Source organism: Semicossyphus pulcher, unplaced genomic scaffold (genome assembly GCF_022749685.1).
Source record: "Semicossyphus pulcher isolate SPU_LCO1_2020_fin unplaced genomic scaffold, fSemPul1.0.p SCAF_16, whole genome shotgun sequence".
Taxonomy (NCBI): domain Eukaryota; kingdom Metazoa; phylum Chordata; class Actinopteri; order Labriformes; family Labridae; genus Semicossyphus; species Semicossyphus pulcher.
Genome location: NW_027211670.1, coordinates 25,935,001 through 25,947,851, shown reverse-complemented (window position 1 = coordinate 25,947,851; position 12,851 = coordinate 25,935,001). Strand labels below are relative to the sequence as shown.

Below are 12,851 nucleotides of genomic sequence, written 5' to 3'. Positions count from 1 at the left end.
GTGTTTGTGTTTTAATGTGTGACAGATCTGCTACTCAAACTTGAACTGCGTGTACAATTCACCCACTTGCATCATTTTAACACAGGCCTGGTATCAGTCTTAACATCCACTTACAGGTTCACTGAAATTTCACAAAACATAATTATGTTTTCTCTCCTGTACGCTGCATCTGTTGTGTGTTCTTGACAACCCTGCTGCACCGGTTGAAGCTGTTATCAGGCTGTTGTCATTCTGAAGTAGGAAAAGAAATGTAGCTCATCAGAACAGAGTCAGGAAACGTGACAGACATTACGAGTTAAACCGTGTCAATGCTTAGTTGGAAACTTTTTCTCACTCCAAACTGGATAATTACAACAACTCGTTCTGTTGCCTGAAGCTTCAAAACTTGCTGATCTAGGATGCTTCTGGCGTCAGTCACGCTCGTGCAGGGCTCCATGGTCAAGTTAGCAATTAGAAAGTTAAGCTCTAAGAAACTTCTGGTTAGACTCTGCAAACGAGGTGTGTTATGAGTCACATTATAGGTCTGGTCATTGTGATGTTAATGTGTGTGATTATTCTTTGTCTCTTTGTTGTCCCCGGTGGAAGAACCCTGTTATAAAACTACAGCAGCAGGCTTGGCCCCGCCTTCTTCCTTCACTCCAGACCTGACCGCCGTGTTTCAGCGTCTTTGAGAGAAGTGAATAGTTCCTCCTTTTTCTCCTGATTTTCTGTCAGCGAGTTTGGTAAGAACTTTGTATTTTCTTTTGGCAGTAAGACAGTTTGGGTTATTGGTAAAGATGTTCTGTTTGTTGTGTTGGCGTCGCTCTCCCTGATGTTTGTTTCTTGTGGGCTGCATATTCGTTTGACTGGTAGTCCTTGGGAGTGAGAGCTAATCTGGAAAGAATAAAAAACAATGTCTTTTTAGACTATGAGAATAAAGCTTTCAAGTTTGTGCTCAAATTTTTACATTTCATGACTGTTTAATGAGCAAGAATCATTCAAGCGTGGTTACGTTGGGGGACGTTTTGTAAGGTTTAGAAAGAAGCATTTGGTAAGTTTTAGGAAAAAGATCTTTGTTTGGGTTTTAATGAGTTATAACATCCGTATGAAGTTAAGTTAAATTCTCAAAGGAGTCTCAAAGGAGTCTTATTTGTTAAGCGGATTAGAACCCCAGTGTCCTGGGTGCATGGTGGACCAATCTATCCCCCCCGACCGACCGCCACCCCATGCAGACTTTTCACACTCTTCACAGGTCACATGACTTCAACGTACATCAAAACCAATACGCTACCACTTGTGCGATGGCGTTCCCACAGCAAGTGTTTTAAAACCTCGGGCCGCTGACACAGCTGCTCCATTTGATGCTTCGGGAGGAAACGTGGAGTAAAATGCACTTTGGAACTTTAACAGCTTAGCGATGTGTTAACACTGAAAGAAACTAGAAGTGATTAAAAATATTTCTAGGTAATTCAGTTGATCTTATTCAAATAAATACAAATTTAAGTCATTTCAAAGGTCTGTGTCTGTGAAGGCATCGTGGTTTGTTCTCCTCACACATCAAACAGGAGGATCCGTAACGAGCTCAGTGGTGGTTACTGTGAAACATGTCAAAGAAACAAACTGATGCTTTTAAATAAAACAGAGACGTTAAAGCTCGGAGGGACTCATCAGCACGCTGAAGCCCAGCGCTCATCAATTAGAGCGTCAGGACGAGCAGCGGTTCATGTTTCATTTATCGTCTGCAGACAAACACGTGATTTATTCTTTCACTAACTGTTGCTGTAAATCTAATCATGTTTCATATTCTCCTCCACGCGCTCTCCTCTGTCTTCAAAGGTTTTTGTCATTTAAATCTTTAATCGGAAACAACACGCACTCCAACATTTTACCTACATTGAGTCAGACAGATTCAATGTAGTGACTCTCTGTTACAGAGGAGATCAAGGCGACCGGGTAAACTAACAAGCAATCACGATCGAGCTGTTAATAAGTCTAACAGCCTTGAAACATTCTCATTACAATACTGCAGCTTATTTAAGCTTCAGTTCATCATAAATAACCTCATTTACTGCTTTTTTAAATGGAAAATATCATCTGTTTGTGATTGAAGAAAGGGAATCAAACAAATGAGTATTTACTGTATAACAATGATTAAGTCACAGCTTGGGGATTCCTTCATGCAATCAAGATGAAGAGGTTTGTAAATACATGCAGGACTCTGTAGTGTCCCTGAATGCACCGTGAGACAGCCTCAGTACCTTCTGGATCGTCTCCAGCATCGACCAGCCTCCATTCCACGGCTTGGTGGACTTCCTGATGCAGTTGAGGCTGGCCATACTGTGCCACTTCCTGTCCTCCAGCTTCCTGTAGAAGGCGTTGGCCAGCATGAGCACGCTGTCGTACAGGTAGAGGTTCGACACCTGGAGAGATGAGGAGGCAAGGAGAGGAGAAAAGGAAGGGGAGACAGGAGAAGCAAGTTAAGTGAGTGGTCTTAGGGGTCACAGAGAAAACAAAGAATGGTATCTTTGTAAAGCCGGGACTGTTGTTGGAAAGGTTTCTCCTCGTCTCCTCGTCTCCTCGTTCACAGTGACAAATAAAACACCTGACCTGTAGAATTGTTGTCAATCAAAATGTTTCAGCGCTCTCTGGTACTCTTATGCGACTAGCTCGTTAGCTTTAAATTGTCAGTTCAGCTTGTTTCTATGTTTGTTTTGTGCTTTTACAGCAACCAATCAGATCGGGCGCCACTCGTTACCCTGGTTACCACCAAACATGGAGGAGCAACTTGTTCCAGCTGTTTCTGCCTACTCGGAGCTGTACGACAAACAAACAGGATCAAAACAAAGAGCCCATTTGTGGGAGCAGGTCGACCGGACACTGAATGTTGCTGGTCAGTGTTGTGCTTTTATCGGCCTACGTGTTGTAAGCTTGTTAGTTGTAGTAAGTTAAACTTATTGTTGTCATAGAAACAAGACCCGCGTGCAGCGTTTTTTTTCTCACCGCACAAGCGGTTCATCCCAGCTCTCCTCAGCGCCTGGGGGAAAAAGGCGCTCTGTGGACACGGGGCCTTATTCCGTCTAATACTCCAAACTACTGTTTGTTGTAATGACCAGTGTTGTCTGTAGGGGGCACTAAAATGTCATCAGACAGAAAATGTTAGACATGGCATGATCCATATGAAGCTGTTGTAAATATGTGAGCGGGTGATTTGAAACGAAGACGCCTCTGAGTAAGTTAAAATGTTTCGCTTAATGTGATTTAATAATTGTATTTGGTTCGACAGGCCACATGTGTAACACAGCTGGGTTATACATCATCTGTTGGCTTCAAGCTAAAGCCACTGTAGCACACACACACACACACACACACACACACACACACACGCGCGCACACACATACAAACACACTCACACAGGATGGTGTTGAGAAGACAGCCAGCTAGTAGCCGGCATGTCCACATTAGATCATGTGATCTCTCTGCCCTGCAGAAGGCAGAGGAAACACACTGAAACAAATCACACAGACATGTGGGCACGCATACACACACACACACACACACACACACACACACACGCCAAAGCAGGGAGCAGAGACCAAATGCAGGGTGACAAATGAGCATCACTCTGTCCAGATGAGTACAGATGACTGGCATGAAGTCCATACAACATTCTGCTGGAGGCCATGACACACACGCATACTCACACACACACACACACGCACACACACACACACACACACACACACACACACAGATAAATCGGAAAAGAACAGGCTCATACGGTAGAGACAGACACAGGAGAATCGTTTTAAACTGCACGGTCGTCGTTTCTTTAAAGGTATAAATAAATCATCAGCACCAACACGTCACACAGGGAGCTCAGACCCTCCAGATCTCCTTCACTGACTGACAGGTGTTTCTTTACGGGAACAAACTGCAGACACACACCACCTCTCCGGTCAGTAAACACAGATCAGGACTGAAACCTGTCACATGTATCTAATATAGAGCTGGAGACAGTTTACATGCTGTGTTACTGACGCTGGCACAATGACACCATGACGTGAGTGTGTGCAGACGTGTTTGACACAGGAGCTGCAGTTTGTGCAGGGAGCGAGCGAGCCCACGGCCAAAACAGGAGCTTTGATGAACGCAGCTTTTTCCTCTACAGAAGCAGATTTAGTGCGAGCAAACAAAACCCTAACAAAGTTCCAGTCCTCTCTTGTAAGAACTGCCATCACTCAGCTCTAAAACAAAGACTCAACTGGTTTCAGCAGGATTTAGTGAGCCTGTCAAAGAAGAAACGGGGGTTGCCAACTTAAGATCAGATAAGATAATCCCTTATTAGCAGGTTTTCTGACCAGTGGGAAAGCGGCTTTAGTTTAACTATTTTAAGTGATGTCAACGTGACGTCATTTCCTCCGTTTAAAGTTTCCCCCTGAGTCCCAAAACCATCATGTTTTTCTTCTACATCTCACCAAGTAGTTGTTGGGGTCTTAACATGATCACGCTGCCACCATTTCAGGTTGTTTTGAGGCAACTAAATTACGTGGTTTGGTTTATGAAAAAGTGAGAAATAAGCGACGGTCTCCGACGAAGGAAAAGCTTTCGAGCAGAAGGCCCTGAAGCGTGCTGAACATAGCCTATAGTTTGTGCTACCTCCATGTAATGTGGTCATTCTGACTCGTGTAAACCTCTACGTCCTGCAGGATTAAATTCATGCCATGTGTATCTTTCAGACTGTTTCACTTAGCAGTGGAACTGTGTAGGGAGAGGACATGTTTTATAGTCCAAGTTAAAGAGATAATTCACTAAATAAATAACTCAAATGCCATTTTAAGGAGGGAAACAGCAACAAAATACCCCCATGGGTCAGAGTTACTGGAGTCCAATTACTGATGTCATCTTTCCACATCCTCTTTAATATATTCACATGGAGGTAGGTGGTGGTGATGTGCACTCCTTCACATTTATTTAGCTTAAATTCCTGCAAATCGAGAACACGCTGTTGTTTTTAAAAAAGCAGGGTGCCAATGACATGCTGACCCTTTTTTTCTGCATGCATTATTCAGTAAAATGTCCTCCTTTACCTGCGCCCCTGGAGGATTCAGGTGACGACTAAGAGGTTCAACAGAGATCAAGAAGTGGGTGAGAAAAAAGGTGAGTAATGGATGAGGTGAAGTGGAGATTGTTCGGTGGTGAGAAATAGAGGGATTGAAAAAGGCAGAAAAGGAGGAGGGAGAAGAAGAGAAGACAAAGACCAGAAATAGGAAAGGAGAGACGAGAGACAGGAAAATTAAAGTCATGTAGTTTGATATTAAAAATGAAAAGGCAAATATGCACAGTTGGCAAAAGAAGAATAAGAAAATGAAAGAGCAATGATCCAAAAAATCTTAGAGATAAAGCAAAGGAGGAAGAAGAGAGAGTGTGTGACCTTGGCGTCGTCCCTGTGGTGGTGTCAGAAATCTACTCTCATCTCCACAATGTCAAAACAAGACATAATATTTGTCAGTGAGAGTTACAGTGATAGTTTTCTGTCTTTAAATGTCAAACACACATCACTGTGATGCCTCATAACTGGGAATAATAGCAGCGCGTGTGTGTGTGTGTGTGTGTGTTTGTGTGTGTGTTTGTGAAGGTGAGAACAAACATTCTCGAGCTTCTTCATGTGTGTCTTTGTACCTTTAAAGGTTTAAGCTAACACGACCTGTTCATATCTGCCTTTTCAGATACGTGGGAAAACCAAAGACTGTCATGACTGGGTTCATAAAATCATCTGCACACGCTCAGTTCATCTCCCTCCTCCTCCTGAGCTGTGTCTCGATGAACTCTCCTCCTCCTCCAGCTCCTTTAGGCTGACCAGTGCCCAGTGTGATGAGCTGTTAGCTCGGATCAGTACCAGGATTTCTCTGATGACACCAACTACCGGCGTTCTGTTTCAGCTGTGGAGCGCCTGTCCATCTGTCTCTGTATCTAGCAGGGAACACGTGGGCTGAGATCTGTCTCACTGCAGCGCTATGAAGCCAAAACAAACAGATGTTACTGAGATTTAATGACAATAAACAGGCTGAGAGGATGCTGAAGTAACTACATCAGGAGGCAGGGTTGTACAAAGTTTAAATTCATGCTTTGTCAGGTCTGTCTGCAAGACAACAAGAACAATACTTAAAATGCTTGTTTTTTGAATGGGGTTTGGTTGGACCATTTCTGGTTCAATCTCAAGACTTCAGGAAAACCACGGTGCTGCTGCGCTTTCACGACACAGTTACATGCACATTTCTTACTTGTGATGTACACAAATTCATTGACCACTTTGGTGGGTCACTTCTTGTCTTGGTCATACAAACGTAAGATAATACATGACATTTTGTTTCGGTAATGAAAGGCCGAATCAGTCTTAAATAAGGAGCCAAAAGCTCGAAAAATATCTATGAATCTCTCATTGTTATAGCCATGAATTATACATAGATAGAAGCTTGACAGGACTAGAACAACAGCAAGCGGTTGGCAGGGTTAGCCACTCAGGAAATATGGTGTGTCTACTGCTAAGAATCAAGTGAATACTAACTGGCTAAAAGTGTCATGTAGGAGAAAATAAATGTTGGCCTGGTCATGATCTCCCCTTTGTTTTGCTTAATTACTAAGTTGTGCAGCATTGTCAGTCTGCCTCCTAGTGGTGGTTTTAGGGCATTGCAGAGTCCCCAGACCTAATCATGTTCCATGATCAGTGCGTGTGAGACAGACTGTGTGCCCTTGTTTAACATTCAGCTGATATTTGAACACTGTTCAAATGTTCTGACAGCCTCACAGCACACACCGCATACTCTCTGTGTGTGTGTGCATGTGTGTGTGTGTGTGTGTGTGTGTGTGTGGATGAATTTATGAATGCGTTCATGAATTGACAAATGTAGCAGGATTTGTACAGCCGGGTGGATCTGTGGTTCTCACTGTGGTTTCACTCAGGTTAGAAAGCAGTCTTTTCTCAAACTCATGCAGCCAACCAGGAAGTGCCACACCCTGCAGTTCCTCTGGTGTCCACTTGAGGCTGTCTCCAGCAGTGAGTCAGTCCCCATAGAGCCCCATGTTAAACTTTACAGCAGAAATAAACATGTTTACAGCCTGGTACAAAAAACAGTTTGGGTCTCTATAGCTCATTTCTCTCTTCATGACAACTGTACGGGGAGAATCTTTATACAGCTCACCTGTTTACATTATATTAAGGCTTAAAGGGATGCAACATTAGGGGCGGGGCCTCTTTGAGTGACATGTAATGTTTATAAATGTTTATACTGTCCAGAAACAGAAAAGATGTGAGGAGGGGAGTATTAGACGTGTTCCTGCCATCGTCCAAAAACCACGACACTGACTTCATCCTGGGAAGATGCTGACGCCGGATTGGCTGGAGACACCTCCTCCCTGAAATGAGTCATTCCTGTCCTCATTAACTTTTCCTTTTTCCTCAATTTAATAATTTGTACCTTGTAATTACTTAATTTGCCCCTTTAAATTCACATGTTGTGCCTTTGAATGAATACATTGTGACCTTAAATTACTTAATTAATTCCCTAAAGCATTCATTCGTGCACACGCCGCCTGAACACGCTCATTATGGACCACTTTAATCCGGGAACGAGAATCTTTGTGTTTGGCTAATAAAAGCAGCTTTATGTAATCATGGTCATTATTTGGTGGAGCAATTTCAGTCCTCCACAAGAGGCAGGATGGGGAGGGGAGGAATTAAACGAGTAATGAAAGGACGCAAATTATTCCAAACAAATGAAATGTAGTCTGGACTGGAGGTGATGATTTATGTCAGATTGCCCTCCTTAACACTGACTGAACTTTCAGCATGAGAGACGGACACAGAACACAAGAGGTCAGACAAAGAGAGATGTGCTCAAACAGTCATTATTATTAGCATAGCTACAAGCTAATAGCTAGCAGTAACCTCAAAGTTCAATGCATCAAAAAAACTTAATTTAGTCGAGACATCATTTTGCATATTCCAATTCCATCTTCATGTTTAACGTTTTCATCAGAAGCTGGGATGGAAATTTAGTTTGGTGAAGAAGATACGGGTAAATATTTTTTATAGGAAGCAAAGGATGCAGACGTGCCAACATGTTCCCCTCCCAAATCTTGTGACATGTCACGTCAGGAAACATGCATTCAATAGAAACAACAGCCCCACAAATGACACCTGACGATGTGTACGTCGCTGTACTTCAGGCTACGTGAGGTGTAAAACTTTTGCTCCGTGTACGCCGACTGTCTGCAGCACTCTTGCTAATTTAGAGCGTCTGAACCAGGGACGTTTGGAAACGCTGCTGAAACTGTCGGCTGAGACTGTTGGAACCACAGATAATAACTAATAACACCAACAGTCACTTGCTAAGTGGATCTGAGAAGGACCATAGAATAAGGCTCTTATGGAGGCTCTGAGCCCCGACCACCTGAAACCAGCAGCTAAAACTGAAACCCATCAATCAGCGATCCATTGATCGCAGAGAATCGAGCACTCAGACTGAAGTTAAGGAGCGGATCGTTACCTCCAGGTTCTGCAGGTATCCTTCCTGCGGGTCGCAGAGCAGAGAGGAGATCCGGTGGTTCTGTCTCATACAGCGGCTGCTGCTGTCCCTCCACATGGGGAAGATCTGCCGGATCACCGTCATACGCCCCAGTGCACTGTGGGTAAGCTCCAGGATCTCTGTGTCGCTGATTTCCTGCAGAGACGGTGGGACAAACAGAAGCAAACACAATCAGCTCCACTTCCTGTCGATTTTCTGTCGTCCAAAGTGCTGCGAATGATAAAAAGGTACACGAAAGTTTATTTAAATGTTTCTTCCTTTGACCACATTAATTAAGAGCATCGATCAGCCGCTTTTCACACACAAAAACAAAGAGCGGAGACTGGGCCGAGCGGGCCGGAGGATTCATACAGGCCATTAAAACGCTTCCTTTATTGACGCACATGTTTAATTGCTTTGACGCAGAGAAACCCAATTATTTTCTGTGAGGTGTAATTATAGATAGCCTCCATCAAACTCTAAAAGCATAAAAAATGATCTATGAATATTATTAGTTTGTTTTATAACAACAGACATAATTACAGCCCCAGACTTTAACGACATCCCGGCCAATGAGTCGCTTTGTTTTCTTTATAGAAAGTGAAAAGTAGACTCTGGTTCTTTTTGTATTTATGTACCTGCCATCCAATTAAAAGTGAGCCGGGCTTGTAAACAGAAGTCATCGGGATTTGCTGCTTCTTTATCGGAGCTTTTGGAAAACATGTCATTCTGTCAAGTTAAGGGTTTAAAGTCAAAACAGGTTTGAGTCCAGCTGCTGTAATTGCAGCCGAGTTATTAAGAATCTGTCTGCCGTGTTTGTGGAAAAGTATTTACTTTTTCTTTTTTGTTCATTCAACCAAAAAACACAAAGAAACCTGTGAGAGTAAGTCCATCAGACTCAGAGATGCTCCTGTGCTGGAGCACTGTGCAGATCGGGTTTGAATATTAACGCCTGACCTTTAGAAACGGAACAAACTGGTGTTAGAATAACAGGAAGTAAGATAAATGCATTAGAACTCTAACACTCCATAACCCTTTGACATTTCTAAAATCTCTCAGGTCTGACGCCTTGATCTCACTTCTTTATTTAATAAGAAATTATTCATTTCTCGTTTCTCGTTTAACCAAACGTGGACAAGAAATTGCACCAAGAAAAATCTAAATTTGAACTTTTACAGTTTCACATCAGCTCAGGGGAAAAGGCTTCAGCTGAGGTCGGAAGAACTCCAGAAAGAGCTGAGCGAAGATCGTCTGGTGCATCTCCTGCACCGGGAGACGAAACGTGAGTGGAACCAAAATGTCAGGAGGGCGAAGCCACCAGTGGAATCTCTTTATATGGACAAAACTATGAGGACGTCCATCCATGAAGGACATCACACCCATATGTGGCAGATACACATCATTAAAACCAGGCGTAGAGCAATAAGGTCTTAATAAGGGTGAAATCTGAACGTCTAAGAACGAATTTAAACTGTTTTTCAAGCAGCAACGACGTCATCATGTCAGATACACATTTTTATACTTTTGTTAGTTTGTGCGTTTTAGTGTTGGCTGATGAAAGTGATGATTGAAGCAGCATTTCTCCAAAGCAATTTTCCAGCGGGTGGTTAAAACACGGCGCTTTGTGGGCTGTGTGATGTCAAGAAGGTTCAGAGACATCGTGAAAGGGAGCAGTTGGAAACATTCCCCACAGAAGAAGAGAGACGAACACTGAGCATGTGCAGCTCTGACTACGAAGGCAGAACGACCCCTGGATGCTGACAGAGTTCATTAAAGTTCAGTGGCCGACGGTGATGAGTGCTGGTGTCGCGAGTTTGAGACCAACTCCATGGTGACGGTGAAGCTCTGCTCACTTATTCAATCATTCTAGCCGCTATACCTCTTGAAATTAGCCGTCGATGTGAGCGTGAATGTGAGATGAATCTTGTGACAGTTTGAGAGGTAAATAATCTTTGGACTACAAAGCAAACAAGGCAACTTCAGAAACAACAGTCCCGTCCCTCTCAGACAGGTTCATTTATAAGACCTCGTTTAACACCAAACAGAGGAAACATTTCTTTATGGGCTGGCTTTGTGCTCTTAAAGCCCGACAGCGATTCTAAAAAACATTATCACTGAGTTTTATAAGTCATGAACGACCCACAGACCGGATATTAAGTCAGTATTTCTCTTACTTGCGGCTCTGTGCTTGAATAAATTTGAAGCATTAATAATTCTAATTAGTCCCTGCAGACCTTTTACTCTCTTAAATGGTCCGTTCGGTATCTTTGCTCTTTGAGGTTTGGAGAATTGAGACTTCATGAAGGTAGGATGAAGCAGTGAAGACAGTGTTCTTCACAACAGCACCGCCGCTGGGTTTAAAGCACAGCTGCGCTGCACTGACTCCACCACAGACAAAGCATTACAATCAATATTCAAACTACTTCCTGGCTCTTTTCAACGGCAAAATGGGGGCAGAAGAGGAGCTGAAATGGATGTGAAATTACAAAGGGATGGTAATGACCTGCACTCAGACTCAGGCAGACTTCAGAGCAAATGGGAGCTGAGCTGGGGATCATGGGAATCAGTGAAAGAAAGAGATGAGAGGTATGGATGGAGGTTATTTCCTCTGAAACAGCAGAGAGTGTAATGTAACTTCCAGCAGCAGGTAATGGTGTTGTTAGGAGAGATGAGATCTGACTGAGGACGCTTAAAAAGAACATTGTGCACAATTTACTGCAGCTTGTGGAGAAGCGACGAGGCCGCGGCTGTGCACTCCAGATAATAGGAAACATGGTGAGGTGTTTATCATAACACGCTGGGAGACATTAGGATACAACTGCTGTTCAAAAGTCCATATTGTGCTTCTCATTGCAAAAAAAGCTGGTGGACTCGGCTCTGCACCGTCAGCTTCACCTGCGTCAGCCGAGCTGCACTGTGAGCGCCATGCTAACAGTTAGCAGGTAAACGCACCTTAAGGCTCAGTCACAGATGTAGGTCAAAGTAAGAAGAAGAAGTTCTCCAACTTCTGAGCAAAAATTACAAGAGCCAGTAAGAGCAAGTGTTTACGAATATCTAAGATGTGTGTGTGTGTATGTGTGTGTGTGTGTGTAAATTAGCATAGCATGTGCAGTTGAGGCTAATTTAAGCACAGAAATGTACTAACATTTATATGCTGCTTGCTCTGTAGCTAACATTTGTGCTAACAAGTGTAGCTGGAAACTAAAGTGAACTGCATACTTCTTTTCAGAGTTGTGTGCACGGTGGTGCAGTGGTTTGCACTGTCACCTCACAGCTAGAAGGTTCCTGGTTCGAACCCCGGTTCAGAGGTAGGGTTCCTTTCTGTGAGGAGTCTGCATGTTCTCCCCGTGCATGCGTGGGTTCCCTCCAGGTACTCCGGCTTCCTCCCACAGTCCACAGACATGCTCGTTAGGTTCTTTGGTGACTCTGAATAGCCCGTAGGTGTGAATGTGAGCGTCTCTATGCGTCAGCCCTGTGATTGACAGATGACTTGTCCAAGTGTAACCCCGCCTCTCGCCCAATGACAGCTGGGATAGGCTCCAGCCCCCCCCCCGCGACCCTGAACAGGGTTAGCGATATAGAAAATGGATGGATAAATGAAGACATGTCCAAACTACTGCTGCTTTGAAGCATCTATTTAAACTCTTACAGAAGAGACGTTTTAAGTGTTGATTTCTATGATTTCCCAAAGACAGCAGGAACCCGTTTTATAATTCATAACTTCACCGCAAATATAACACGAGTTGGAGCTAACGTCAGCTAGTTATTTCTGTTCCTGCTTTTGATCAAACTCGGTGCTTTTTCATTGAAGCTGTGCAATCTCTGAAAACATAATTATAGAACAAATAAAGTGCAGCATTATTAGTTTTGATCCTCTTTCTTTTAACGAATGCGATGAAGTGACACTTTGAAGAACACACTTTTACCTGCTAATCCCCCCCTGGCAGAGCTCCCGCTCTCATTACCTGCAGACTAACAGGTCATTAGCCTTTGCTGTGCTTCTGCTGTGATGGGGGCAGATAGAAGTAGGATGGAGGAGGACAAAGATCGGCCTGACAGAGAAACAGGGCTCTGTCGATACAGACGGAGGGTTTAACAGGCACACCTGCAGAAGCTGTAATGTAACCTGGAGATGCTTTTGTTCACAAAGTGTCTGATTTACATTTCAAAGACAGGAGCTGGTGTCGTCTAGAGTTTCATCTCATCCTCGCCGAGTGCTTCTTAATGCTTCTGTTTTAACCTGTTTTAAAAACTCCACCCGGACACGAGCTGGTGTCTGAGCTGATAAGGACGTGCTGAATAGAAAA

At 43.5% G+C, this 12,851-nt stretch overlaps 1 protein-coding gene across 2 annotated transcripts in view; it reads right to left on the bottom strand.

The window, feature by feature from the left end:
* Window positions 1-12,851, bottom strand: part of grid1b (glutamate receptor, ionotropic, delta 1b) — a 483,632-nt gene that overhangs the window by 64,932 nt on the left and 405,849 nt on the right. For both annotated transcript variants that reach the window (XM_069664590.1, XM_069664591.1), the window contains exons 6-7: window positions 8,527-8,700; window positions 2,238-2,399 (exon numbers count right to left, since the gene is read on the bottom strand). In XM_069664590.1, coding sequence (XP_069520691.1) covers window positions 2,238-2,399; window positions 8,527-8,700 — 336 coding nt within the window. The remainder of the gene's footprint in view (window positions 1-2,237; window positions 2,400-8,526; window positions 8,701-12,851) is intronic.